Genomic DNA, 27,747 nt, shown 5'->3' on the forward strand with positions numbered 1-27,747 from the left:
GTGTTTAAAAAAGTCTGCACTACAAGAGCTGCTTCACGCTGCAATATGAGACTTTCACTCACGTTTCGGGACAGTTAACAGAACTGTCAGTTCAACTGTTGCATCGTCACTTACTCAAGTGCTCCAAAGGCTTTCTGTGCGCTCACGGTGAAGTCCAAAGCACGTGAGTGTAATATTGTGTTATTTTTTGCTGTTTGTTGTGCTTAAGTGGCCAAATACACACAAAATGACATTAAAATGGCCATCTTGGTGAGTAGTGATGTCGAACAATTAACTGCCTTTAAATGCATCCAAATAAACATTCTTGTTTACATAATATATGCGTGTGTACGGTGTATTTTATTATGTATATATAAATGCACACACACATATGTATATATTTAAGAAAAATAGGTTTGTGTATTTATACAAATAATCAAAATATACACAGTACACGCACATTATGTAAACAAAACTTTTATTTCGGATTCGATTAATCGTTTGACAGCACTACTGGCAAGTTTTCTCAAACACAGTTGGTTTTGTCTTAAGTGAATGTAAACATCTGAGAAAGAAAACACATGAGTATCAGTATATTGGATCTGTGCGTCGTGTCATGTGACAGCAGGCTAATAAAGCTGTAGGGCTGTCAAAATCTATTTGAATATTCGTCAAATTTAAAATAAAAATCCACATTTGAATGTAAAAACGTTGCATTCGAATTTTAGGTGTGCCTTAAGAAGGTAGCCTTATCAGCTGTGCAAAAGATGCGATGACGGTGTGAGTGTCGTTGCATTATAATGTTTTTGTTAGCTTTTCCAGTTGAAGCCACTAGATGCGGCGCTGCTGCGTTGTTCACTAAAAATATTGCAGAATAAGAGAACATCACTGTGGAGAACATCTTGTTTACGTCAAAACTGAAACCAAGCCGTTCAGACAGAATGCATATTTTGCACATTTTCTAGAGGGTCATCTATCGCCTCACATAAAGCAGCCACATGTTTAGAAAACCATTGTCAAATTAATGCAGTTTTTACTTTGTAAAAAAACATATCTAGACTTTATGGCAGGTTTTTTTTTCCCCCCATCCCATTTTTAGGTACAAATTTCTTATTTTGTTTTTCAGCCATTTATACAGCCCTATAATGCTGTGCCATCTGTCATTGATTTTTATCAAACAAAAGACAAATTTAAATCACAAAAATCTAAATTTATTCGGCTTTTTTTTTTTTTTTGTCTATATATACAGTACAGACCAAAAGTTTGGAAACATTACTGTTTTTAATGTTTTTGAAAGAAGTTTCTTCTGCTCATCAAGCCTGCCTTTATTTGATCAAAAATACAGAAAAAAACAGTAATATTGTGATATATTATTACAATTTAAAAATAATTGTTTTTAAATTATTATACTTTAAATGAATCTCATTTATTTCTGTGATCAAAGCTGAATTTTAGGATCATTGTCACATGATCCTTTAGAAATCATTCTAATATGATGATTCATTATCAAAGTTGGAAACAGTTCTGCTGCTTAATATTTTTTCAGAACATGTGATACTTTTTTAGGATACTTTGATGAATAAAAAGTAAAAAAAAAAAAAAAAGAAGAAGCTATGTTTTTAAAATATAAATATTTTGTAATAACAATATACACTACTGGTCAGTAATTTGGGGTCAGTAATTTTTTTTTTCTTTCTTTTTTTTAATAAAATCAATACTTTTCTTCAGCAAGGATGTGTTAAATTGATAAAAAGTGATAGTAAAGAAAATATATTATTAGAGTATATATTACCTTTAGAATTTTTTTTTTATTTTGAATAATGCAGTTCTTTTTAACCTTTTATTCATCAAAATATATTAGACAGCAGAACTGTTTCCAACACTCATAATAAATCAGAATATTAGAAGGATTTTCTAAATGATCATGTGATAAGCTGGATGTTACATGTGACACTGAAGGCTGGGGTAATGATGCTGAAAATTCAGCTTTGCATCACAGAAATACATTATTTTTTTAAAGTATATTCAAATAGAACAACTATTATTTTTTTAAATTGTAATAATAATTTCACAATATTACTGTTTTTTCTGTATTTTAGATCAAATAAATGCAGGCTTGATGAGCAGAAGAGACTTCTTTCTTTTCAAAAACATTAAAAATAGTAATGTTTCCAAACTTTGACCTGTACTGTGTGTGTGTGTGTGTATATATATATATATAATATTATATAAGAGATATATTATAGTGTGTGTGTATATATATATATATAGACATATTTTAGTTAACATATGCTATGATAAATTTGAACAGATTTTTATTCTTAGGTAATGAATATTGTCTAAAAGAAGTTATGGGGATTTATTGGTAAAAATGTGTATGAAGATACTACACAATTTTTTTTTTCTTTTAATTAAACCGTATAATTAGAATTGCACAATACACTAGACACAAAATAAAGACAAAGGTGAAGGGAAATTTTAATGATTGACACGACACTTGTTGTTTTGACGTTTTTCTACATACTGTTGTATAGATGTGTGATTGTATTCACAGGTTGTGCAGAAGGACAGAGATGGCAGCTTTCACGGGACGACAGCGAAGAGGCAGTGAGTGGCGAAAGAAAGCCAAAAAGAAAAAACACTCCAGCAGTAAGAACAAATCTGAGAAGAGTCTGAGGACACACCTGACATTCTACCTCCACTGGTGAGAACCATTCAGATCTCTCTTTGTGATCATATTCTGTGTAAACAATAATGCTTTTTTTTTTTTATTAATACTCTGGGTTGGAAACTCACATCAAGTGTGAACGGTGTTGCCAGATTGGGTGGTTTTGAATTTGATTGTGAGTGAATAAATTGGCTTCGGCATGTGAACAAAATTTGGGCTGGTTTGGAATCAGTTTGGTGGAATTCAAACTAGGGCTGTGCGATTAATCGAAATCGTAATAAAATCACGATTTGAGCGTGCGCGATTTCTAAATCGCTTTATAGCACGATTTTTCCGCGGTCCCGACCTCCCGCAGTGTGCTATCCGATCCAATCAGAATGCAGCGCATTAAGTGGAGCGAGAACAGAGCAGACTGGGCATATGCCTAACTCCAGGTTCACACTCTGTCTGTGATGCGTATTTTTTCCGAGCCCATTTTAATGGATTAGAACATTAATACTGCACACGGCAAAAGATGTGAATAGAAAAGGATCGAAATTGAAAGGTGCGAAAAGAATGACTATCTAGCGCATGAGCATAGAGAGAGTTGTGAGTGAGTGAGAGGAGACATGTTTTAATTGCGCGCACTCTCTCCGGATGAGAGCAGCGTGTATCTGAGCACGCGTGTCTGGTTTTGTGACAAAGTAAAAACAATCTGCGTGCGAGCGGACAGATTCGCGCTTGCGCTTTATTTTAATGTGCTTTCGCGTTACAATAACGCGCTCTCGCTGCTGCTTCTGAACCGCATACACATACTGTATACGCACTGCAGACGGACGTGTGAACCTTTGGCAATAAATATATTTCAGCACCTGAGGGCACCGCTACAATGCGCTCTATGACCAATGCATGGCAAACAAAAAAAAACAAAAAAAAAGCCCTGGACAGGGATTTTTTATATTTTTTTTATTTTTTTTGCCGTATGTCTAGACATTTGATTATTTTGACTTATGTCTGTTCTAGAGGCATTTTACAACTTTTTGATAAAGCTCTCATTGGTTTTCTTTTGGAAATATGTTTCAAATTTATACTGAATGTAGTATAAATTTGAAATCGCAAAATTGATCAAAAAATCGTGATAGGTTTTTTTTGTTCTTTTTTGTCAGTATTGTACAGCCCTATTTCAAACTGTTAACAAACAAGCCCAAGTATGCATATACTGCATCCAGCCCTCAGCAGTAGGCTTGCAGTGATAGACGATGCTGACGGTGATACCGGTGTTAAGCCACAAAACACCTTGTCACTTGTCCACCGTGGCACCGACCCCCATCGTCGTTTTGATTATTTATAGTAATAAAATAATTTAGTTCAGTAAAAGAACAGATACTACAATTAAAAACTGAATGTGGCTGTTCAATGCAGCATGCTGAACAACAGTCTCATCACAGATCAGATTTCATTTCTCCAGCGAGGAGAGCTGACTGACAAGAAGAGTGAAGGCGAGACAGACAAGACGATGGGGGATGGTTTAGGTTTCGAGACGAAATGCAAAAGCACCTGTTTTGGCATTATTTTGGATTTTGAAAAGGTGATTTTGGAAGGTTTTTTTCTTATTTAATTGGTTCCACATTGTTGCTTCTGATTTTTACTTTATTTAAACTCTGTCATTTTATTTATTTATTTGATATCAAGCTGTATGCTGTGCCTCCAAGCTTTCGTAGTCCGTTTTGATAATAAATATCTGTTATATATTATATATGTTAACTTATTCCCAAGTTTTGTATACCTATTATAACTTTAAGTTATTTTATATTAGGCATAGCCTGCCCTATAGCATGGTGTATTCTTATGTTTGGTTTAATGAAAGTTCTGTTTTATATATGGGCTAAAAGTGAGTTTGACTTTGTATTTTTGTTGCATTCAAGCAGTTGACACTGAACTGCCGCTAATTCGAAAGTGAAAGTAAATTGCGCATGGCAAATATGCTATTTAAAAGTGAGGAAAAGAGGGACTGCCCGTGGTGATTCTGGTATTACCTGTGTGTTTGAATAACTGGTGGGAAAATTTCATCACCGTCATAACCCAACTCAGCAGAAAGATTTATGTGACAAGTTTTTAGTGTAATGAGTTGGCTGATTTTAAAAGTAGTCTTTTCAGGAAATCACAATGTCTAAATATAAGTGAAAGAGTGGGAAGTGTTGACTCAACTCTCAAAACGGGAATTATTGTGGAGTGAGTTGACAAGAAAGACTGATTTTTATATTTAAAAAACGTCCAGATTGATAAATTCTGCTAGATTTGATTAGTTTTAACTGTGCAAAGTTCTGTATTATGTTCTAAAATATAGTAGTAGTAAGTTTATTTTTGAGCAAAAAAAAATAAATAACAATAATACATATTAAGACCATACATAGAAAATTAGAACAGTGTATCTCACATTTATATGTATCCATACATGTACCTTACACATAACTACAAATATGCCACACACACACACACACACACACACACACACACACTCATATATATATACACATGCATAAATTTATACATACATATATACATATGCAGCACACATACTTACATACACACATACCTACATACACATACAAACATTTATACACATTACAATTATGATACACATAACACACATCTATATATATAATACTTGCTCGAAAGGGAGTGGAAAGAAGTAGAACTTATTTGCTCCCACCCCAAATTCATTCCAATATATTACACCATATGGTTACATATGTCTGTTACTAATAATTTATAATTTTTATATACAAATACCCTGTTACAATAGGACCATCTCAAGAATCACAATTATACAATATAATCTTAAACATTCTAATATGTCCCAGTATTTATAATACTCATGTAATATAACCATATCCTATTAAATTGTTAGATCACAGTTTTAACTAACAATAGTAGTAAAAATAAAAACAATGATAGTAATAATAATGTATTCTACCATCACAATAGCAATACATCAGTTCCAATACTATAACTATTTTGTTTAAATTTTATTATTTTGTGTTGTTCTAATATCACCATTTATAGTATCACTATTAATATTTAGTCCCTCAGCCTTATATTTTGTCAGCACTATTTCTTTTTATCTTGATTTAAACAGATAAATATTTGGGCATTGCTTGAGCTGTATCCCCAAACCATTCCAAAGTTTGAAATATGAACTTAACAAGAGGCTTCCTCTAGTTCTGTATAGAATTATAGAGTGACACAAAGGTTGTTGTTGTTTTTTGTTTATGAATTCAGTATGTATGTAATAAATGACACAGTCATGGTGTGTGCATGAACGATAAATACGTTGCTTTTTCCTATCACTTATATTGGGCACTTTTTGGATTGAAATTGGGTTATTCTGACTACTGACATTAATGCATGTGTTGTGTTCGAGGGATCCGGTTAATTTCTTCATTGCCATTTTGTCATGGCTGCTTGGATGTTTTATTCATGTTCAGACCTAATTCTCTTGCCCTGATTTGATCTGTTTACCTTTGAAATTCATCTAACGTTATATTTATTATTTTTTCATCATTACTTTGTTTTAAGGAGTTAAAATGGCCCTTATCAACGTTGATTTACATATTCCATCACAATATTTTGACAGTTTAAAGTTTTGGGTGTGTTTTTTGTGTTTTTTGGGTGTGTTTTTGATGGACACTGAGTGTGAAACACAACAGATCTGTGGCTTGAGCTCAGTTGAGTGACTATAATAGGTTTTAATAAAAAAATTAAAATCAAGGAGAGCATGACAATACAAGCTTCTTTCTCCATTCCTATAAAAAGTCAGACAGGGCTAAAGCTATAACAAGAGCACTGTCTGTTTTTATAACAAAAGACATGGAGCCTTATGCCGTGGTATAATATTCCCTCCTGCAGACACTTAAGCGACGTGATAATACATTAACTGTACGAAAAGCTTGTTTGCAAGCTTGTTTGCAATCACGTGATTCTGATGATGCACGCAGTTCAGCGAGATGGAGGAAAAGTCTGTACTGTACTGGTTTAGACACTATTACAAGAGAAAGGTATAAACAGAAAATCACAACATGTGTATCCTTATGTTATGAAGAGTAGTGATTGAAATACTTGCCTGCCATCAAGGCGGTGGATATACAGTAGGCTAAAGGCCCGTTCACACCAAGAACGATAACTAAATAGATAACGTTATTAGCGTCCACACCAGCGAACGATATCTTCTGTTTATTCTTTATTCACGCTCGTCTGGCGCTTTAAATTCTCGAGCTCGTTACAGCAGGATGGATTCTGATTGGCTGTCAATCGTTCATCAGCTGGAAAAAAAAAATTGTTTTGAAAGTGTTTCCAACGATATCGTTTCCTTTGTCTTTATCGTTATAGTTGTGGTGTGGACTCTGCTGTTCTTTAATACTGAAAACGGTTTTTGATTTTTGGAACTATATAGTTATCGTCCTTGGTGTGAACGGGCCTTAAGCATCTAACCCTGATTGCAAACAAGCTGCTTCGAAGGTGAATCCTGCATTTCTATGAAACTGAAACTGTGCTGCATGAACAGGGTATGTGTCTGTTGATCGTGTTAGCAGCACATAAAACAACACTTTCATTCAAATTCTGAATTGATTATAGTGTAGAAAGCGAGCAAATTAGCACTTCCATATAATCACTTAAAAGCTCACTAACTTCAGTTTATCGCAAACTTACAATGTTCCGTTATAATCAATGAAGATCTCTAAAGTGCACTTCTGATATCTTATTTACATCGTGTCTATGAGTAGAGTTAAGCATCGAGTGAATTCTGTCTCATGCTAAATGGTGAGAGTTGGCAGCACTGTTTCTATTTATAGATTTCTTTATTAATATCTTAATATATTATTATATCCTATATTAACCATTTAACCTACCAACCGCAGACGCAGATTTACAAGAAATCTTTCTTGCGTTTTTCAGTAAATTTCTCACCTCTTCCGTTCTTATGAACAACAGATTTTCCATATCGATAAAAGCCCCTTTTAGTTTCCAAAGCCCCTTGTAGTTTTTAAGTTTGAAGATTTGAGTCACTGAACGTTTTTTAACAATGATTTCAGAATGGGAGATGAGAAGCGTCATTTAGTTAACAACCCTAATAAATGTGGGCACTGACAATAAAGCCTATTCTTTACATTTGACAATAAGTGTTTTTGTTCTCAGCTAAAATTTAAGGCCAACAGTTGTAAACTTTTTTGCAAATAAATGCAAAGCCTGTTGATCTCCCCTCTTGCTGTATCAGAATCTCACAGATTTAATTTATCATTGTCTCAATGATGTGATAGAAGCAACCCAATCATTTTTCTAAAGAAACAATACGCCACTCACACTGTGACAGAACGTTTTTTTGGACACCCAGCTCGGACAGCACACATTTACTAAATTTAGTTCTCTTTCGTGTCTTTATCAGCAAATGCACACAAAATTATGTCAGAATGGCTGTCTTGACGAGTCTCTGTGTAAATACGTGTTGTTTCCGACCCGCTCTTCACCCCAAAGTGACCATTTCTTCTTTCTTTCTTCCCTCTACCTTTTCTTTCACCTGTAACGGTATTACTGCACATTCCCCTCGCCGTATCGGCTCAAATGCATAAGCAGTTGCATTTAATATGGGCTCAACAGTATTTTCAAGTTCATCTTCAAAGGAAGCATGTGTTCAAAAAGTAAAGAAATGCTTCTGTTTACTGGCCAACGGAGCAAAACCACCCTGTGACATCACACGCTGTGAGATACTGCGAGATGTCCGCACCCTTGCTCCAAAAGCTATAACAAAAGATCCTTTTTTCTTTGAAATGGTTGCATTAGTTATGTGTTATATATTTTATTAATTAAAGTGGAAATCAGTTTACTCAATAATGTAAGCTTGACTGACTGCTTCACCGTGATGTGTGATGGTGATTTGACAGAACTGTTTCAAGATGCAGCAGCTGCTCTGGATCCAAAAGGTGCTATTTCTGTTAGGGATGCACCGAAATTGCATAAATTAAATAGTCAAACTTTTCTTTTAACTATTTTGTCTTGCTTTTCAAAGAAAAAAAAGGAAAAGAGATTTTCATTTTAAAAATATCTATTTAACATTGAACATTTTTAAACATTCCAGCAGACATTACACCAACGAAGCACAATATAACGTCAAATAAATGAATTCAAATTAGCAAAATAAAAATATTTTTATGTGGCCATCTTTGAGACCCCTTCTTGAATAGCCTTTATTAGTCCCATAACTGACTGCTGTAAGAATGTAATGTACTCTGTACACCTACTACAAAAATGTGCATTTAAAAAAAGTTTTTTTTGAATTGTCCTAAACATAAGCCCACTTATCCTCATGTTTTACTGCACTGGAAACTTCAAACATAAATTAAAAATTGAAGAACTGTAAAAAAAATAATAATAATAATTATAATGGATGTTACATGGTGCATATTTGGCCAGATGCTCCTCTCTAGAGTTAATTTTTCTAGCTGATTAAACAGTTTATGCTCACTGAATGTGTTTTTCTGTGGTAAATTTGACGTTATGTGACATTGTTTACAAGCTGTTGTCGTCTCTCCACATTTAAAACACGGAGTAATTTTCTGACAGGCTAGACTAATCTATTATTTGAATTTATGAATCAATATCATTTCATAAAAATGAGACTGGATTAAAATCAATAAATCAGTGACCAGCTCTTTATATAAGTGCATCAATGACATCAAAGACTCCAAGAGACTCACTACACGCAGCAATTACAGGGCTCCACTGCGACCAAATGATGGCATTTTATGACCATTTCAACTTAATGTGCATCCACATTAAATTAATCAACCCCCTGAACAAAAAACATGAGTGTCTTTGCACATTTGCACACATTTAGGAAAAAATACAAATACTAATGTGCCTCGTCTCTATTTCTGTGACCTGTTTTTATGTTAAATAGTGCTGTATCATGCACTGTTTATGCACTTCAGTGTAGTCTGTATAAACGTTCAGTCCAGTTTTAGTTTTTAGCTCTTATTCAACTCTTTTGTTCAGTCTGTTTAATATCATTTAATTCTGCACGGTTTAGTTTTTGTAGTCCAGTGTTATGTACAGTAGCAGCACAGTTCTGGAGGAGCGCTGTTTTGGTTCAGCTGTATGGAGCTAAAGTGATGATAAAGCCACTCTGACTCTGGTCTTCATGACTCGTCTGGCTTGCTTGCTTGGAACAGGAAGTTGTTCACTAGTGGTTCATTGTGAGGCGTGCTGTAACGGGGAAAATCTTGTTCACTTTCACTCATTAAATAGACTGACGGTAGACACAAGAGTCAATGAAGTTTGTGCAGTTTCTTCTCATGTGGTGTAAAGAAGCGCTGGATAACAGTAAAACAGTGTCAGTGTTTCTGCACAATATTCTTTACTTCAGGTGAGATCTGAGGATCATATAACCACCCTGTTTTCTTTCTTTTTTTCAGGTGCCTGATGTTTTTCCTGCTGACTGTCCTGCCTGGTGAGTATGTGTAATTTAAGAAAAATGATCTCTAAAAATAGATTTGGTGACACTTATTAAGAATAATAATCACCATATTTGTATCAATACACTTTTTTTATTTGTAGGTGCTTCTTCTCTAACTGTGGTGGGACAAAAGGGCGGCAATATTACTCTGCGGTGTAATTCAAGCAACAGAGAGGAATTATACATGGTTCTGACTTTTGGGTCCAAAACTGCTTATGGTACTGGTCAGAGTAAATATTATGAGCACCGTGTGCACAAGAGTGGCAACTGTGAGCTCATTCTGCAAGACTTGAAGACCACTGATGCTGGAAAATATAACTTAAACGTTTATGCCAGCGGTCAACTACTAGGAAGCTACATTTTTGACATCTGTGTTAATGGTAAGGTCAAAACTGATTTAAATATTGATTTGGGATTTTTGTTGCTTTTATTTGGTACCAGTGTTTATATTACATGTCATACATCATCAGTGTTATGAAAGCGTCATGCCACAATTATGTTTTATCATTTTATTTCTCTTCAGTTAATTTAACAGCACGGGTCGGCAAAGAAGTGATGTTTGATGATCTGCCGCGTGATGCTGAGAGCGTTGAGTGTTTAACGAACACCGGCTCGATAGATGTGTGGAGGAGAGAGCAGGGTGTCCTGACTGATCGACTGACTGACAGTGATGGTCACCTGATCATTAAAAACTTCACATCAAGTGACGCTGGAACATACAGAGTCCTGGACTCAACAGGAGGAGTCCTGGTCACCGTGACGCTCACAGGTGAGAGAAGATTGATGGAGGTTTAGAAATATTAATTATAAAGTAGACTGGTGAGGTTTAATTATGATTTGAATGGCAAATTAATACTAGACTGTCATTAACCTTTCAATATCCTGTACAGAATGGGGTACAGAATCAAAGGACAAACAGGACAGCACACGTGATGACAAAACTGAAAGCACTAAAAGAGTTTGTAAGTAAAACAGTAGACATTGAGAGCTTTATGAAATCTTTAAGCAGTGAGTTAAAAAAATAAAAATTGTGTTTTCTTCCCCCTTCCAGATTTTTGTACTTGGATTGTGATTGGTGTTGTGGGGACTCTGATTGCATTTATTGTCATGAGACATCAATGTCGGAAAAGGACCGAGTCCCCAATATGTTAACTGTACAGGGGCCCAGATCACCTAATGACAGCAATGGTTACTTTAGCAATTAGTTCATCTTCAGTGCCAACAGAGGATCCTGTCAACATATCATTCCTAACTGTATCAGTTGATTAAATTGTACCTAATGGTCACTTCAATTTAAAGTTCCTTGTGTTGCTTTCTGACTGTCACTTACTTAAACCATGCTTGTTTTGAACTGCTTTTTAAATTTCATAATTGTTTCAGATGCAGTCATTTTAAATAGTTTTTAAATTAACTATTTAACTATGGAATTTGGTCACATTGCAGTTTTGCTGTTATTTAACTTCAAAGTCTAAAAGCAGCACGTTTAGACATCTTTGTCCATCAAATAAATCAATTTCGAACATATATTTAAAAAAAATGTGTATCATGTCTAAAGATACAGCCAGACACATTAGTCCCGCTGGTCTAATGATATTAACATGTGTGTTATTACCAGGGGCGCCCCCAAGGGGTGGGATGATTCGCAGTGGGTACTATTAATTTAAATGCATGCATGTAAATTCACAATAGTTTAAGAAGTGAAAAAAAAAATGCAACACTTGCTGCAGCCACCAAAAAAGATTGAAGATTGGCGCCACCAGAGTAGCTGCCCTCCCCGTCTCGTCGTTGACTGCACAGGGCAAAAAGCAGGACTGGTTCGATCACTTGAGAGCACCTGCACGTTTTGGAGAGACAGGTAGGCTATGTATGCAATGCCACACAGTAATTACTTATAGTAAAGACGTGAATGTATGTTCTCAGTTAACTTTTCTGGCAATCTAAAAGTTACTCATTAAAGTTTTTACGGTGTTGAATTAGGGCTGGGCAATAAAACGATATGAAGATAATCGAGCTGTTCACTCGGCTCAGAATTCAAATGGCAGCGCAGCATGAGGCAAGCTCGGTCACGCGACCCCTACAGCCCTGGAAGACCCGGTGTGAAGCGCTTGAATTCACAATTTACAAATGAAGATATTTTTGATTGAAATCCAAGAGCTTTCTGACCCTGCATAGACAGCAACACAACCAAGAAGTTCCCAGTCCCAGAAACACAGCATGTGTTCCCATGATGAATGAAGGTCTTACGGGTTTGGAATGACATGAGGGTGAGTAATTAATGAACGAATTTTCATTTTTGTGAGAACTATACCTTTAACATTCAAAGTAATTACATTAAGTTTGTTCAGGAATAAAGTCATTTATTTTATGCAAGGCGCTCGTTTAGGTGAATGGCATTGCATCCATGTATGTTGGTTTGAAAATAAAGTGACGTACAGCATAATGATTTTATAGATTAAATTTAAACATACACAAACCTGTATTTTGGCAAAGAACTGCACCAATTTGGCGGTGCCAAGGACTGCGCTGTTCTTAAGAAAATCGAAAAAAGCTTGTGCTCAGTAACGGAAGTGTGTGCTGTCAGCGATGGTTTTAATTGTGTCCAGATAAGTAATATTGATTTGAAATAAGTATGTATGGCTCTTAAAACTGATCCGTACATGTTCTTCATTCTCAAATATTTTGATTGAAATTTAGAATATGTGGATTTTAAAAATCTAATTTGATAATATTGTTAATTTGTCATTAATTTATTTTCTTGACAAAAAAAAAAAAATTTAGTTTTAATTGATTTTTTTTTTTGTTTTTTATTTTTAATTCAGTCAGTGAGTGATTGTTAGTTATTTTTTTTTAGGTTGGTTGTTTGTTATTTTTTTTTTTATTTAGAAACTGTATTATTTTCCTTTATAAAGTGTAACTCATCAGTCTCCCGAAGGTGTTGAGTTGGGTTGTGATCTGGTGACTGAAGGCCATAGCATTGTTTTCAAATGGCTCGTTGCTGTATGAATGTGCTATGGAAGTCGAGTAGTTCACTGAAAATAACTGGGTGGTTTCTCTCCAAAAATGTATTTTCAGTGTCACATTATAGTACATTTTATTGCACTACTGTACCGTTATTTATTAATTAATTTATTTAGAACTATTCCATTGAGGTCCACAAGTCTAAAACAAGCTGAGTACAAGTTTTTTAATGGCTGTATTGCAGTTTTCATAAAAAAAAATTAAAAATAAAAAAAAAAAACCATGCAGCTTAAAAATCAAAACTTGATTTTACATTACAGACTGACCATTAGAATATGAGTCACATGCTGTATAGTAACGGCATAATTTCTGCAAGTGTTAATTTTTTATATATGCCATACATTTACAATTTTTGATTTTTTTCCCAAAGGATGTTGACCCTGCGAGCACTGAAGCGGACATCAAGAAGACCGTTTTGGGGATCTGTGTTGTAAAGCATGAATTTGCTGATGCAACAGAAAACCTGAAGATATCGGCATTGTGCTGGAAGGTGTGGAGGTGCTCTCTGGTTTAGGTAATGTAGCATTGGCTACAGCCATGATACTTGGACTAATATACTCTTTAAATCTTACTTATCCACAGGAGTTCCATTACACTTTTAAGGTGCTCCAAAAAATGATTCTGGAGCTGGACTCGCATAAACTGTCTGCTAAAGCACAGGCACTGAAAACAAAACTCTTCACTTAGAAGGTGTGAGCAGTGCTGTATTTGAGGATCCCTTTGTGAACATGGTGTTTTATTTTCTTGTATGCTTGTGTTCTTGTTGTATCTGCATTTTTGCATGGTGAGCAGAGGTGATTAAGTCTCTCAATCTCTCATTTAATTGGCTCACTCATTTAATCTCATGTTTAAAAACAAAATACAATAAAATGCTGTAATATTCTCTTGTATGCTCATGTTTTATTTGCATTGTCATTTTTGAACTTAGCATGTTTAATTGCCATATTTGCAGTTGTAAGCAAGAAGACATGCAAGGTTGAATGTGCTCATGTTTTAAATACAGATTTTTACAAACATGTTGACTTTTTCTTCACAGTAGACTAGGTATACATTAAAAAGGTTTTAATTTAATAGAACACAAGTATTTCACTTTCATTTGGAAGTAACTGTAGAGTCAAGATAGAAAAAGTGTAATGATTTTATTTTTTTCTAGTAGGTAGGACAAAAATGTATGTAGTTGACATTGCATTGTTAGATATAGTAGACATGACCAAATTGAATGTAGTTAACATGGCATTATTTTATATAGTAGGCATGACAAAATTCAGAGTAGTTAACCTGACATAATCTTCTCTATTGGGCATGGCAAAACATTGTCTAGTAGGAATGACCAATCTTTTTTTTGTAGTCCTGACCAAAGGAATTTAAGTTTATACAACAAGATTACAACAAATAGTTTCAAACTAATTAGATTTTGGTGGGAAAATGTAATTAAATTTAGTGGAAAAGTTTACTCAAATTTTTTTTAAGTTCGTTCAACAACAATTTTTTTTTTTTGAGTGTTTCTTCTATTGCTTCTCGTGTTCTTACTCCTTGTACCGCTAGCAAATTTTCAGCAGCTTTTGGAGTTTCTCCTTTAATTACCTTGATTGAGTCTCCCTCTATTTGTATTGGACCTGAACAGCTGGTCAATCAGTTTAACTCTACTTGTTCAGATATTTTAGATCTTGTGGCTCCTTTGTAAATTAGGAATAAAAAGGTCAAGACACAGCCCTGGTTGAATAGTAATACCCGTGCTCTCAGGCAAGAGTGCAGGAAGGCTGAACATAAATGGCTTAAAGATAAGCTACAGGTTTCTTATGAGATTTTGAAGAGTTGTTTGAGTGAATACCAAAAAGCTGTTAAATTAGCTAGATCCAATTATTTTTCTGATATTATCTCGAAGAATTGCCATAATCTTAGAGTGAATACCTTCTACATCCTGTTGTTATGCCATTACTCTCTCTTTCTGTTGACACATGTGACAAGTTTTTAAAATGTTTTCATTGATAAGATTGCTGGAATCAGATCCCAGATTTCATCTGTAACTAATGATCTTATTGTACCCTCTGCTCCTCCAAATCAATTGACTTGTTTTACGCCTGTCTGTCTGCCACAGCTCAAAGAAATAATTGCGCACATGAAGCCCACTAGGTCTCCCTGTGATGTGATTCCTTCTCTTTTATTTAAAGAGGTGGTTCATTCTATTGGTACATGCATTTTAACTATTATGAATAGTAGCTTGACATTAGGTGTTGTTCCACCAAGTTTTAAACATGCAGTTATCCAGCCCCTTCTTAAAAAAGCTGGTTTAGACTCCTCTAATATGAATAACTTTCATCCCATTTCAAAATTGCCTTTTATTTCAAAGATACTGGAGAAGATTGTGTATGCACAGCTTAATGATTTTTTGGTTAAGAACAACATTTCGGATAGATTTCAGTCAGGATTTAGAGCCGGCCATAGTCAGCTCTTTTGAGGGTCACTAATGATATTCTTCGTAGCGCTGATTCTGGAAGTTGTGTTGTTCTGTTTCTTTTAGATCTTACCGCAGCATTTGACATAGTTGACCATAAGATTCTCATTGATCGCCTCAGAGACCATGTTGGCATTCAGGGTTTAGCCTTAGAATGGTTTTCTTCATATTTAAAAGATAGGACTTTTTCAGTCAGTCTAGGGAATTACTCGTCATCTGTTGCCCCTCTCAAGTGTGGCGTTCCTCAGGGTTCAATCCTGGGACCAGTTTTGTTCTCTCTTTATATGCTCCCTCTAGGATCAATTTTTGAAAAACATGGCATTCATTATAATTTTTATGCTGATGACTCACAAATTTATTTACCATTAAAACACAATGATCATTTATCCTTTCAGTCTCTGTATGAATGTTTGGATGAGGTTAAGTGTTGGTTGGCTAATAATTTTCTTCAACTGAATGAGAATAAGTCTGAGTTTATTTTATTTGGTAAAAAGGGATGTGTGGATGATTTCACTGACCGCTTGGGGTTACTTCCTGGGAAAAAACCTTCTAGAGTGAAAAACCTTGGTGTCATTTTTGACTCGGAGCTCAAATTTGATCGACAAATTAATGGCGTTGTTAAAAATAGTCTTTTCCATCTTAGATCTATATCTAAGTTGAAGTCAATCCTTTCTTTTGAGGACTTGGAGAAAGTTGTGTATGCTTTTGTGTCATCTCGTTTGGATTATTGTAATGCATCTGGGTGTGAGTCAGGCCTCTCTCTCCCGCCTGCAGCTTGTTCAGAATTCAGCGGCTAGGTTTTTAACGGGTACTAAGAAGAGAGAGCATTTCTCCTGTGCTTATTAAATTACACTGGCTTCCTGTACGATACAGGATTCATTATAAAGTGCTATTATATGTTTTTAAAGCTTTGCATGGTTTAGCACCAGAGTATATTTGAGATTTAATCAGTTTGCATCAATCTAATAGGTCTTTGCGTTCAGATGATCAATTACATCTGATGGTTCCTCGATCTCGTTTAAAATGCAAAGGTGATCGGGCCTTTTCTGTTGCTGCTCCAAGACTTTGGAATGACCTTCCTCTGTCTGTAAAATCTTCTCCTACACTTCCTGTATTTCAGAGTGCACTTAAAACTCATTTGTTTTCATTAGCATTTGATAATGTTTTGTAATTTGTTCTTTGTTGTTGTTGTGGTATGTTTATAAAGTTTTATGTTTGATTTTATTCTTATTTTTATTTTATTTTTTTAGTCTTCTTGTACAGCACTTTGGTTTCCACATAGTGGTCTTAAAAGTGCTTTATAAATAAATAAAGTTGAAGTTGAAGTTGAAGGTCCGCTGTAAAGACCTTGTCTCAGACGACCACCGGGACAAGACCACAGGAACCAGTTGAGTCCTCTGCACAATCTGACTTTGCTGCAGCCTGGAATTGAACTGCTGGTTTCGTCTGGTCAGAGGAGAACTGGACCCCCGACTGAGCCTGGTTTCTCCCAAGGTTTTTTTCTCCATTCTGTCATCAATGGAGTTTTGGTTCCTTGCCGCTGTCGCCTCTGGCTTGCTTAGTTGGGGACACTTCATTTACAGCAATATTGTTGACTTGATTGTAAATGATTGCACATGATTTAAACAGAACTGAGATGATGACATAACAGAATTCAATGAGGAACTGCCTTTAACAAAAAAAAAAAAAGAGTCTTTACTATTGTCCTTCTGCATTATTGACACACTATTTTCATATTTAATACTGTAAAGTTGCTTTGACAATCTGTATTATTAAAAGCACTATATAAATAAAGGAGACTTGACTATGTTGGAAGACTAAAACGAGGAGAGATGCACACCCATCCAGGGTTTTGCAGTGATTGGTGCAAGATGCTGCAAAGAGTAACTCTGTATAACTCATCAGTTCTGATCTGAGAGTCTTTTAAATACCTCAGGATTGTGTTAGTGATTCTGATTTATATTTTTTGTCTGCTTGTTTACTGGATGTATTTTATACTGTTAACATTGTGTAGCACTGACTTTGACAACATACCAAGACTGTTACAAATTTAACAGCTACTTTATACTATGTGTGTATATATAAGGTTGTTTCTTGAAATACTACAAATGTGAAAAATATAACGGCAAAATATGATTTTAAATAAAGGTCATTGATGAGACCTCTCTCTTTTTGGTTATTTAGGCAAGTGTGTGTATGTAGCCTATGTACTTAAATATATACAACATACACCTAGTAAGTGCATCTCTCTCTCACACACACACACACACACACACACACACACACATATATATATATATACATATATATATGTGTGTGTGTGTGTGTGTGTGTGTGTGTGTGTTTGTGTGCATATCTTTCATTATTTCACACAAACATTGATGTACATGCATGCATTCATACATAAACATTCAGACGGAAATTAACGTTTAGCCAAATTATCTTTTTTATTTGTTTATATTCGATAAAACTTTTAAATCAAATAATATACAATACTGACATTTATAATTATTTAAATAATTATTAAAAATAATTATGCATGGCAGCCTCCTCAAATTTCCGGTTTTAGCGACAGCTAACGGATTGCTGCCGGATTTTTCGCCGAAGCTCCTCTCGTCTGTAGTCAGGTGCAAAGACCGCGTGGGTGAAAAAAACAAGCTGAAAGGGGGTTTTGAGTTGTTGTATATTGTTTGTTTGGCCAAAGGAAGAAGTGTGAATAATTTTTCCAAGCAATTCATTCATTTTCGAAGAGGCTCGTTTTACTGGAACAACACCCCCAACACGACGAAATAATGCATGCGGTGGAGCATTATCGGAATTTATACAGAGAAAAGAAGTTGTTAAAGGACAATGCAAAGAGGAAAGAAAACCAGAATGAAGAATTTGGCTGCTTAAAATACAGAAATAGGTAGAGGGTCGATTTTGACGCATTATCTAAAAAGCACTGGATCAATTAATCGGATATATGGAGTTATGAATTTAAAAAAGGAATTTCAGCAGATGTGAAGTATATATTGTGTAGGAAATGAACGGGAGGCTGCAACAGAAACTGGATTTGCGGCGATCACGCGATGTAAGGGTGAGTAATGCACTACACCATCTGAGCCCTTATTATCACAGTTAATGTATCCCAAAACCGGAGACAAAAATACTTTCTGCTAAATATGAGTGACTAGCTGTGTGTGAATTTCCAAAAGACGCGATATAAGAGAAAATGGCAGATGAATCCGATATTCAAGCAAACATGTGACATGCATCAACCCGGACATCATGTGGTACGTTAAATGTCTAAAAAAAAAAAAAACGGTTTACGTTCCCAAACAAAACAGGCCATACAGCACATAGACGCTTATTAATAGGTTTAATTGTATTTCACTATTTGGTCATTCCGTTTAATAGATTTCGAAACTGAATCTTTTTGTGAAGCAATCGATTTAGTTGATTGAGAGCTTTTTAGAGGTGTTGTGATACTTTGATTAGTCACATGAGCGCAAACTTTGAATGTGTTTTTAGAGGTGTTGATGTGTTTTTGTTTGTCGAATGAGCGGAAGATTTAGGTTTATGAGTATCATGGTATCCTCGTAATTTGTCTGTATTGTAAGTTGTTTTTTTTTTCTGTTTTTTTATGATTCTTTTTTTTATTAGAAATCCGATCGTTTTGGACTGTCAGTAGAGTGTGTATAAACTATATTTCAGCACGTGCGAACTCGAAGCGAGTGGAATGAGCACATTTTGAAAAGTAGGCTATGTTAAAGTTTTAAAATATATACAAATTAAGTTTTTATTTGTTTGTGTAAATTAAAACAATGTCACAATGAATTTAAAAAAAAAAAATGCGTTTTTTTTTTCCTGTCTGGTCGCTTGTGTTCAGAGACATTCGGGGCATCCCCTGGGAAGATCCCCTTCACCCATGTTAGTTTGTAAATTACTGCTCCTGACTGTAATACAACACAGGGGCAGATTCCTGGAACGTACGTCAGTGCTAGTTTATAATAACACCCCAGACAGCAAGCAGTCTCGGCCCAGATCCGGCCAAAATCTGGCCCGCATGGATTTCATACGGGCAGCCGCGTTTCCACTGTCACTTCCGGGGCTTGATCGTGCCTCGTCGGGGCTTCGGGGCCAAAGGCCAGGGGTTTTTGGCCCGACGAAAACCTTGGGCCAAAGCGGGCTAGAGGAGTGGTTATGAACAAAGGCGGAGTTTCTTCTCGTCTGGAGAGTGTCAGCGCCGTTCATTTCAGAAAGATAACAACATCAACATTAACCACTTTTACAAATAAGCTGAGCTCAAAACTCACTTTCAGTCAGCAGCGAGTGTTTGAGACAACGCGATCCGATGTGGATTATAATCACCATAAAAGGCAGAAATATGTATAAGCGATGTAAAAGACTATGCACGCTAAACATTAACGTTACCATAATAAACATGGTAAATGTGACCGCTTGGAGAAATCAGACGTCGGCTTCTTATTCTCTATCACAATTGTGTATTTATTTAGTAGGCCTACCATATTTTATCTGTCATAAGTCTCGTCTCGAGAGTTTAGCTCCGCGTAGCATGTCATCAAAATATAATAATGATTTTTGTTCGGGAGCTTTTATAAAAATAGAGCTATTATCATTCATTCTAAATGTGACGTATATAGGCTACTGTGACTACAAGTAAACAGAAACAGTCTCGACTGAATAAGCAGGCTATTTTCATAAGCGTTAAAAATAAATAAATAAAATAGAAATACATTTATTTCTGTGTGATTAAGTTTGAGTCCTGATAAATTAATTCATTATGATCAATGTATCACTTATTCTATAGTAAAACATTGATGCTTTTGAATTTGAATATTTAACAAAGTATGCAAACAAAGGGCCGCTGTTATCGTGTTCGCGCTAGTTCCAGTGATTTATTTCTTAATTTTCTGATAAATTCTCTTTGTTGGTGAAACGATGGGGTTGCGTGACGTTGTTCTCGAGAGGCGTGTAAAGGGCGGGTTTTAGTGACGCGCAGCGGAGCTTCAGGCTCGACGGTGGAAACGCTGCGCTATTCTGGCCTCGTGCTACTGGCCCGGGGCTATTAGCCCCGTCCGGCCCGTTTTAAGCCCTGGCTCGCACTGGCCCGACAGTGGAAATGCGGCTTTATACGGGCCAGATGTGGGCCGGATCTGGGCCGAAACTACTTGCTGTCTGGGACGTGCACATACCACTAACGGCGCCAGGATTTTTATTGTAGGTGGGCCTCCAGAAAACTGGAAAATAAGCCCCAAAACGGGTTTCCCTTCATCTCCGTTCAAGCGCTTTTCTGTGGCACTGAGGACAGCAACTTGTATCGCTGTCCTCGGCTCAGTGCTGAAGCGGACAAAGAAAAAAAATCACTCACTACTCATAGGCCTGGGCCAAAATGGGCCCAATGGTAGTAGCGCATGGTCTCCCTCATAGGCCTGGGCCAAAATGGGCCCAATGGTAGCGCATGACAAGTCTTAGTTACATTATGGTCATGTCTGTTTTTCCTCAGAGGCACAGACTGCACACATCCTTGAGTTATTCAGCCTGATGTTGATTGACAGGCTCGAAGTGAAGCGTATGGAAGTGTGGCCAAGTATGGTGACTCTTCATATAACCCATCCAAATGAGCACACAATAGTGAACACACACACACACACACAGCTGGAGCAGTGGGCAGCCATATTTCTGCGGGGCCCAGGGAGCAGTTGTGGGTTCGGTTCCTTGTCCGAGGGCACCTCAGTCGTGGTATTGAGGGTGGAAGAGAGCACTGGTCATTCACTTCCCCAAGACTTGAACCTGCAACCTATGGTCCAATTCTAACCATTAGGCCACGGCTGCCCCAGTCACACACACAGAATGCTATAGAATGCCTATGCCTCTGAGACATTCTGAGCACCTGTACTTTCCCCCCATGTATTACTGGCTCCTGACAGTAAGTGTAGGTGGTCAGATTCTGTGAAAGAGTGCTTACATTATAATAAACTCAAAAAAGAGTTTGTCCTTGCCTTATTCAGCCTGTAGGCGGCACGTGAGCATGTTTAAAATACAGCATTAACACAATTAATTTAAAAACACTACTCCACAGGAAAAACAGACATGCTCTTAATGCAGAAGAGACGCAAAAAAAAAAAACCCTGTCTCCGTGTTCTGTACTTGACTAACTGAGACTTGTCATAGCACTTGTGTACCGTTGTTGTTCTCTTGTTGATCTGATTGCTATTGTTCTCATTTGTAAGTCGCTTTGGATAAAAGCGTCTGCTAAATGATTAAATGTAAATGTAGTGCTGTCAAACGATTAATCACATATTTGTTTACATAACATATGTGTACTGTGTATATTATGTGTATATATAAATATACACACATGATTGTATATATTTAAGAAAAATTGTGTGTATATTTATCATCAAACAAAAGACAAATTTAAATCACAAAAATCTAAAATTATTCAATTTTTGTATGTTTTTGAACCTGAATGCTACTGTTAGACCGAAACTGTTTCCAAAACAAAATTCATGTTCTGAGTTTAACTGATAATATTGGTTAAATTAATAGTAAGTACAGACTGCAACAGCGCTAATTTAATTATATATAATAAAGCAAATTGAACGCAAACAAGTAGCATTAATAGTCATTTATTTTAGTTAACATATGCTATGATAAATTTGAACAGATTTTTATTCTTATTGCAAAATAATGGAACATTAGGTTGTGAACATTGTGTCAAAAGTTTATTTGTAAAAATCGGTACGAAGATAAAAATTAAACCATATAATTAGAATTGCACAATACACTAGACACAAAATAAAGACAAAGATGAAGGGAAATTTTAATGATTGACACGACACTTGTTGTTTTGACATTTTTCTACATACTCTTGTATATATGTGTGATTGTATTCACAGGTTGTGCAGTAGGACAGAAATGGCAGCTTTCACGGGACGACGGCGAAGAGGCAGTGAGGGCAGAAGAAAAGCCAAAAAGAAAAAACACTCCAGCAGTAAGAACAAATCTGAGAAGAGCCTGAGGACACAACTGACATTCTACCTCCACTGGTGAGAACCATTCAGATCTCTCTCTGTGATCATATTCTGTGTAAATAATGCAAAGAACTATTTCAAAGGTGAATCTCACATTTCTATGAACAGGGTATGTGTCTGTTGGTCCTGTTAGCAGCACATAAAACAACACTTTCATTCAAATTCTGAATTGATTATAGCGTCGAAATCGAGCAAATTAGTGCTTCCATATAATCACTTAAAAGCTCACTCACTTTAATTTATCGCAAACTTACAATGTTCCGTTATAATCAATGAAGATCTCTAAACTGCACTTCTGATATCTTATTTACATCGTGTCTATGAGTAGAGTCTAGCATCGAGTGAATTCTGACTGTCTCATGCTAAATGGTGAGAGTTGGCAGCACTGTTTCTATTTATAGATTTCTTTATTAATATCTTTATATATTATTATATCTTATATTAACCAATTGCACACACAAGCACACACTCGACTCACAGACGCAGGTTTACAAGACAGGTTTCCTTTTCTTGTGTTTTTCAGACAATTTCTTGCCTTTCCCCCCTTATGAACAACACATTTTCCACACACTATAAAAGACGCTTGTAGTTTCTAAGTTTGACTGATTCGAGCCACTGAAAGATTTCTAACTGTGATTTCAGGGTGGGAGATGAAACCACCATTGCATAAATGAAATAGTCAAACTTTTCTTTTTACTATTTTGTCTTGCTTTTCAAGGACATAAAAAAAGACAAAACATCATAAAATCATTTTAAAAATATTTATTTAACATTGAACCTTTTTAAACATTCCAGCAGACATTACATCAACAAAGCACAATGTAACGTCAAATAAATGAATTAAAATTATTAAATAAAATTATTTTTATGTGGCCATCTTTGAGCCCCCTTCTTGAATAGCCTTTATTAGTCCCATAACTAACTGCTTATTAAATGTATCATACTATCCTACTACAAAAATGTGCATTAAAAAAAGATGCACCCACAAAATAATTGTTATAAACATAAGCCCACTTATCCTCATGTTGTATAGATTTGCCCACTTATCCTCATGGCTGCAGAAACAAAGGTTGCTTTTTTTTTTTCTAGGTTTTTAATTTAAATAAATGTTTTTTATTTTAAAAAAGTTTTGAATGTGGTTTGTGACTTCAGGATCACAGATGGCGTGGGTGTGCTGGGAGCAGGAAATTTTTGCCGCCGTATCTTTTTCGTACTCTGCATTATGGCTGGGTTTTTAATCTTTTTCAGACACTTTAAAATGTTTCCACACTGCCGACATGTTTTTTTTTTTTTTGCATTTAAAGCATGCTACGCTGGTTGTAATCAAAAATGTCAATGTTAGGTAAAATTTATTCAGTCCTTTCACTTATTCGGCCAAACACCAATACTGTTTTATTTTATTTTTTTGTTGCTATTTTTAGCCAAATAATTTGGGTTGCATTCGATGCATCCCTAATTTCTGTATTTTTAAACCAGCGGAGCAACTGATGTTCATGTGCATCATCAGCAGACTCTACTACAATACAGAAATCGAAAGAGAGCAGATTAAAACTAACTCTAGCAGGTCAATCATGTGAATCTCCAAAGAGTACTCCCTAAATCATCGGTGACCAGCTATATATACTGTACAAGTGCATCAATGACGTCACAGACTCCAAGAAAATCACTACACGCAGCAACTACAGGGCTCCACTGTGACCAAATGGTGGCATTTTTAAACCATTTCAACTTAATGTGCATCCATATTAAATTAATCAACCCCTAAACATAAACTTGAAAACTTTGCGCATTTTTGCACACAAAGGAAAAAAAAAGCGAATGTACCTCGTCTCTATTTCTGTGACCTGTTTTTATGTAAGATAGTACTGTATCATGCACTTTAGTGTAGTCTGCATATAATTATTTTTTTTTTTGTCAATATAGTATAATTTAATTCTGCATGGTTTAGTTTTTGTAGTTCAGTGTTACGTAGCAGCATGGTTCTGAGGAGTGTTGTTTTGATTCAGCTACATAAAGCAAAAGTGATGATAAAGCCACTCTGACTGGTCTTCATGACTCGTCTGGCTTGTTATTTATTTTATTTATTTATTACAGTTTATTTAAAAAATGACCGTGTACAGTTTTAACATAAATGTTTCCATGCATTGTACCGATTTTAGCCAATGGCTAATTTTCATTCGTGGTTTAAAACTGAGATTTTGATCCAGCGTTAAACCAAAATAATTTTTTCACCATTAATAAAAATATCTGCATTAGAAGAACACGCATTAATTTTAGAAAAAAAATCATCCCTTTAGTTTTACCAGTGTTCAAGGTAAGACACGAGTGCTCTAACCACTGTGTAATCCTTTCCATAGCAACATTTAACTTTTCAGCTGCTAACTCTGCTGTTCATTTGCACTCGTATCCCTTTGCACTGCTGTGGGAGATCATTAATGTAAAAAAACCTAAATAATAAAGGGCCTAATATTGATCCTTGAGGTATGCCCATTGTACAGTGACACCGTTTTACTGTTATTCAGCACTTTGGAACAGGAAGTTGTTCACTAGTGGTTCACAGACATTGTGAGGCGTGCTGTAAAGGGGCAAATCTTGTTCACTTTCACTCATTAAATAGACCGACGGTAGACACAAGAGTCAATGAAGTTTGTGCAGTTTCTTCTCATGTGGTGTAAAGAAGCACTGGATAACAGTGAAACAGTGTCAGTGTTTCTGCACAGTATTCTTTACTTCAGGTGAGATCTGAGGATCATATAACCACCCTGTTTTCTTTCTTTTTATCATCAGGTGCCTGTTTTTTTTCCTGCTGCTTGACCTGCCTGGTGAGTATGTGTAATGTAAAGAAAAATGATTTCTAAATTGAATTGGTGACTTTAAGATGAATAATCACCAGATTAGTATCAATACTATAGAGTGATTCAACACTGTTTTTATTTGTAGGTGCTTCTTCTCTAACTGTGACGGGACAAAAGGGCGGCAATATTACTCTGCCATGTAATTCCAGCAACAGAGAGGATTTATACATGGTTCTGACTTTTGGGTCCAAAACTGCTTATGGTACTGGTCAGAGTAAATATTATGAGCACCGTGTGCACAAGAGTGGCAACTGTAACCTCATTCTGCAAGACTTGAAGACCACTGATGCTGGAAAATATAACTTTAAAGTTTATGCCAGCGGTCAACTACTAGGAAGCTACATTTTTGACATCTGTGTTAATGGTAAGGTCAAAACTGATTTAAATATTGATTTGGGATTTTTGTTGCTTTTATTTGGTACCAGTGTTTATTTCATATTACATGTCATGCATCATCAGTATTATAAAAGCGTCATGTCACAATTATGTTTTATTGTTGTGTTTCTCTTCAGTTCATGTAACAGCACGGGTCGGTGAAGAAGTGATGTTTGATGATCTGCCGCGTGATGCTGAGAGCGTTGAGTGTTTAACAAACACCAGCTCGATAGATGTGTGGAGGAGAGAGCAGGGTGTCCTGACTGATCGACTGACTGACAGTGATGGTCACCTGATCATTAAAAACTTCAGATCAAGTGACGCTGGAACATACAGAGTACTGGACTCAACAGGAGGAGTCCTGGTCACCGTGACGCTCACAGGTGAGAGAAGATTGATGGAGGTTTAGAAATGTTTATTATAAAGTAGACTGGTGAGGTTTAATTATGATTTGAATGGCAAACGAATACTAGACTGTCATTAACCTTTCAATATCCTCTACAGAATGGGGTACAGAATCAAAGGACAAACAGGACAGCACACGTGATGACAAAACTGAAAGCACTAAAAGAGTTTGTAAGTAAAACAGGAGATATTGAGAGCTTTATGAAATCTTTAAGCAGTGAGTTAAAAAAAATAAAAATTAATTGTGCTCACTTCCCCCTTCTAGATGTCTGTATTGCGGTGCTGGTTCTGCTGGCTCTGATTGCGTTTACTCTCTTCATGATCCATCGATGTCTGAACAGGAACAAGGCACAAGAAGTGCCAATGCAAGAAACTGCACAGGGGCCCGGATCACCAAACAACAGCAGTGGTCACTTGGTAGTTTGCTTTCAGTGCCAACAGATCTGCGGAGGATCCTGTCAACATATCATTCCTGACTGTATCAGTTGATTATTTTGGATTTGCCGTGAACCAGAGGTCACCAAATGAACACTACCTACATAGGATAAAGGTGATTCCCCACTGAGCCAGCGAAAGGCCCTAAAATCTAATCAGCTGTGCCTTCACATCTGATCCAACCATCTCCCCTCATCTGCTTATTCTCAGCTGGGGCTAAGAGAAAATCCCCCACTCACCTAAACATTTCAAGACATCTTCCTTTGACCTAGTCCAACTGATTCTTATGGCTTGAATATGCAACCCTTTTTAAGGTGATACCAATAAGCTGTGAAAAGTATCATCAGCATCTGATGTGTGTTATATGCAGTGGTGGAGGTAACGAATTACAACTTCTCACGGTACTGTAATTAAGTAGTTTTTTCGGGTAATTGTACTTTTTGAGTACATTTTTAAAGCTGTAGTTGTACTTAAGTACAAATTAAGCAAAATAATCTACTTTGTTACTTTTAAATCATAGTTCGTTACTGAGTACGCCCACAATTTCATTTGATATTCAAACTTTTGACGTCACTTCAGTAGTCGATAAAATTATCAGATTGTAAAGGGACCAATAAAAGCGCTGATATCTGAACCGGTGTATTGCAAGGGGAAAAAACGAAATATGTGTACTGTAGATATTGCTAAACTAACTACATTAACTATAGGCTGTATATGCACTAAAAAAAAAAAAAACTTTAACGAGCAGCCTAGAATATCTTGCACTTTCACAACATTTAATTTAATTTAATAATAATAATAATAATAAACTCTGTTCTCTTCCTCTGTATCATTGTTTCTACACTGGTGATTTTTTTTCAACTAACTTTATTTATACCAAACATGGCAATAATCATATCTAGAACATTAAATTATTGTTTTGAGGAAAGTATTAAGACCAGTTCAGACAGATTCGTGGAAGTAGCCTATCTTATAAGCTGAATAAAAAGCTGAAACGTAAACACAATAAACTCAAGACTGCAGCAATA

At 35.8% G+C, this 27,747-nt stretch overlaps 2 protein-coding genes across 2 annotated transcripts; both read left to right on the forward strand.

Annotated features, from left to right (window-relative positions):
* Positions 1-18: 18 nt before the first annotated feature.
* Positions 19-27,747, forward strand: LOC109078864. Its single transcript, XM_042776156.1, has 7 exons — positions 19-163; positions 22,515-22,664; positions 25,437-25,471; positions 25,590-25,868; positions 26,017-26,262; positions 26,384-26,455; positions 26,550-27,747. Exons 2-7 carry the CDS (start codon positions 22,534-22,536, stop codon positions 26,771-26,773), a joined length of 987 nt encoding a protein of 328 aa, XP_042632090.1. The 5' UTR covers positions 19-163; positions 22,515-22,533; the 3' UTR covers positions 26,774-27,747.
* LOC122148758 lies at positions 10,244-11,434 on the forward strand. The gene is made up of 4 exons (XM_042776158.1): positions 10,244-10,516; positions 10,660-10,905; positions 11,027-11,098; positions 11,188-11,434. Exons 1-4 carry the CDS (start codon positions 10,321-10,323, stop codon positions 11,286-11,288), a joined length of 615 nt encoding a protein of 204 aa, XP_042632092.1. The 5' UTR covers positions 10,244-10,320; the 3' UTR covers positions 11,289-11,434.

The sequence above is a fragment of the Cyprinus carpio genome, chromosome A19, assembly GCF_018340385.1.
Source record: "Cyprinus carpio isolate SPL01 chromosome A19, ASM1834038v1, whole genome shotgun sequence".
Lineage (NCBI taxonomy): Eukaryota > Metazoa > Chordata > Actinopteri > Cypriniformes > Cyprinidae > Cyprinus > Cyprinus carpio.

What these genes read in the sequence shown, in the direction of transcription:
- LOC122148758 (XM_042776158.1), top strand. Translation starts at nt 10,321, where the DNA reads ATGGTTCTGACTTTTGGGTCCAAAACTGCTTATGGTACTGGTCAGAGT. An exon ending in TTTTGACATCTGTGTTAATG is followed by an intron (nt 10,517 to 10,659) that starts GTAAGGTCAAAA and finishes ATTTCTCTTCAG; the next exon opens with TTAATTTAACAGCACGGGTC. An exon ending in TGAAAGCACTAAAAGAGTTT is followed by an intron (nt 11,099 to 11,187) that starts GTAAGTAAAACA and finishes TCCCCCTTCCAG; the next exon opens with ATTTTTGTACTTGGATTGTG.
- LOC109078864 (XM_042776156.1), top strand. Translation starts at nt 22,534, where the DNA reads ATGGCAGCTTTCACGGGACGACGGCGAAGAGGCAGTGAGGGCAGAAGA. An exon ending in CTGACATTCTACCTCCACTG is followed by an intron (nt 22,665 to 25,436) that starts GTGAGAACCATT and finishes TTTTATCATCAG; the next exon opens with GTGCCTGTTTTTTTTCCTGC. An exon ending in TTTTGACATCTGTGTTAATG is followed by an intron (nt 25,869 to 26,016) that starts GTAAGGTCAAAA and finishes GTTTCTCTTCAG; the next exon opens with TTCATGTAACAGCACGGGTC.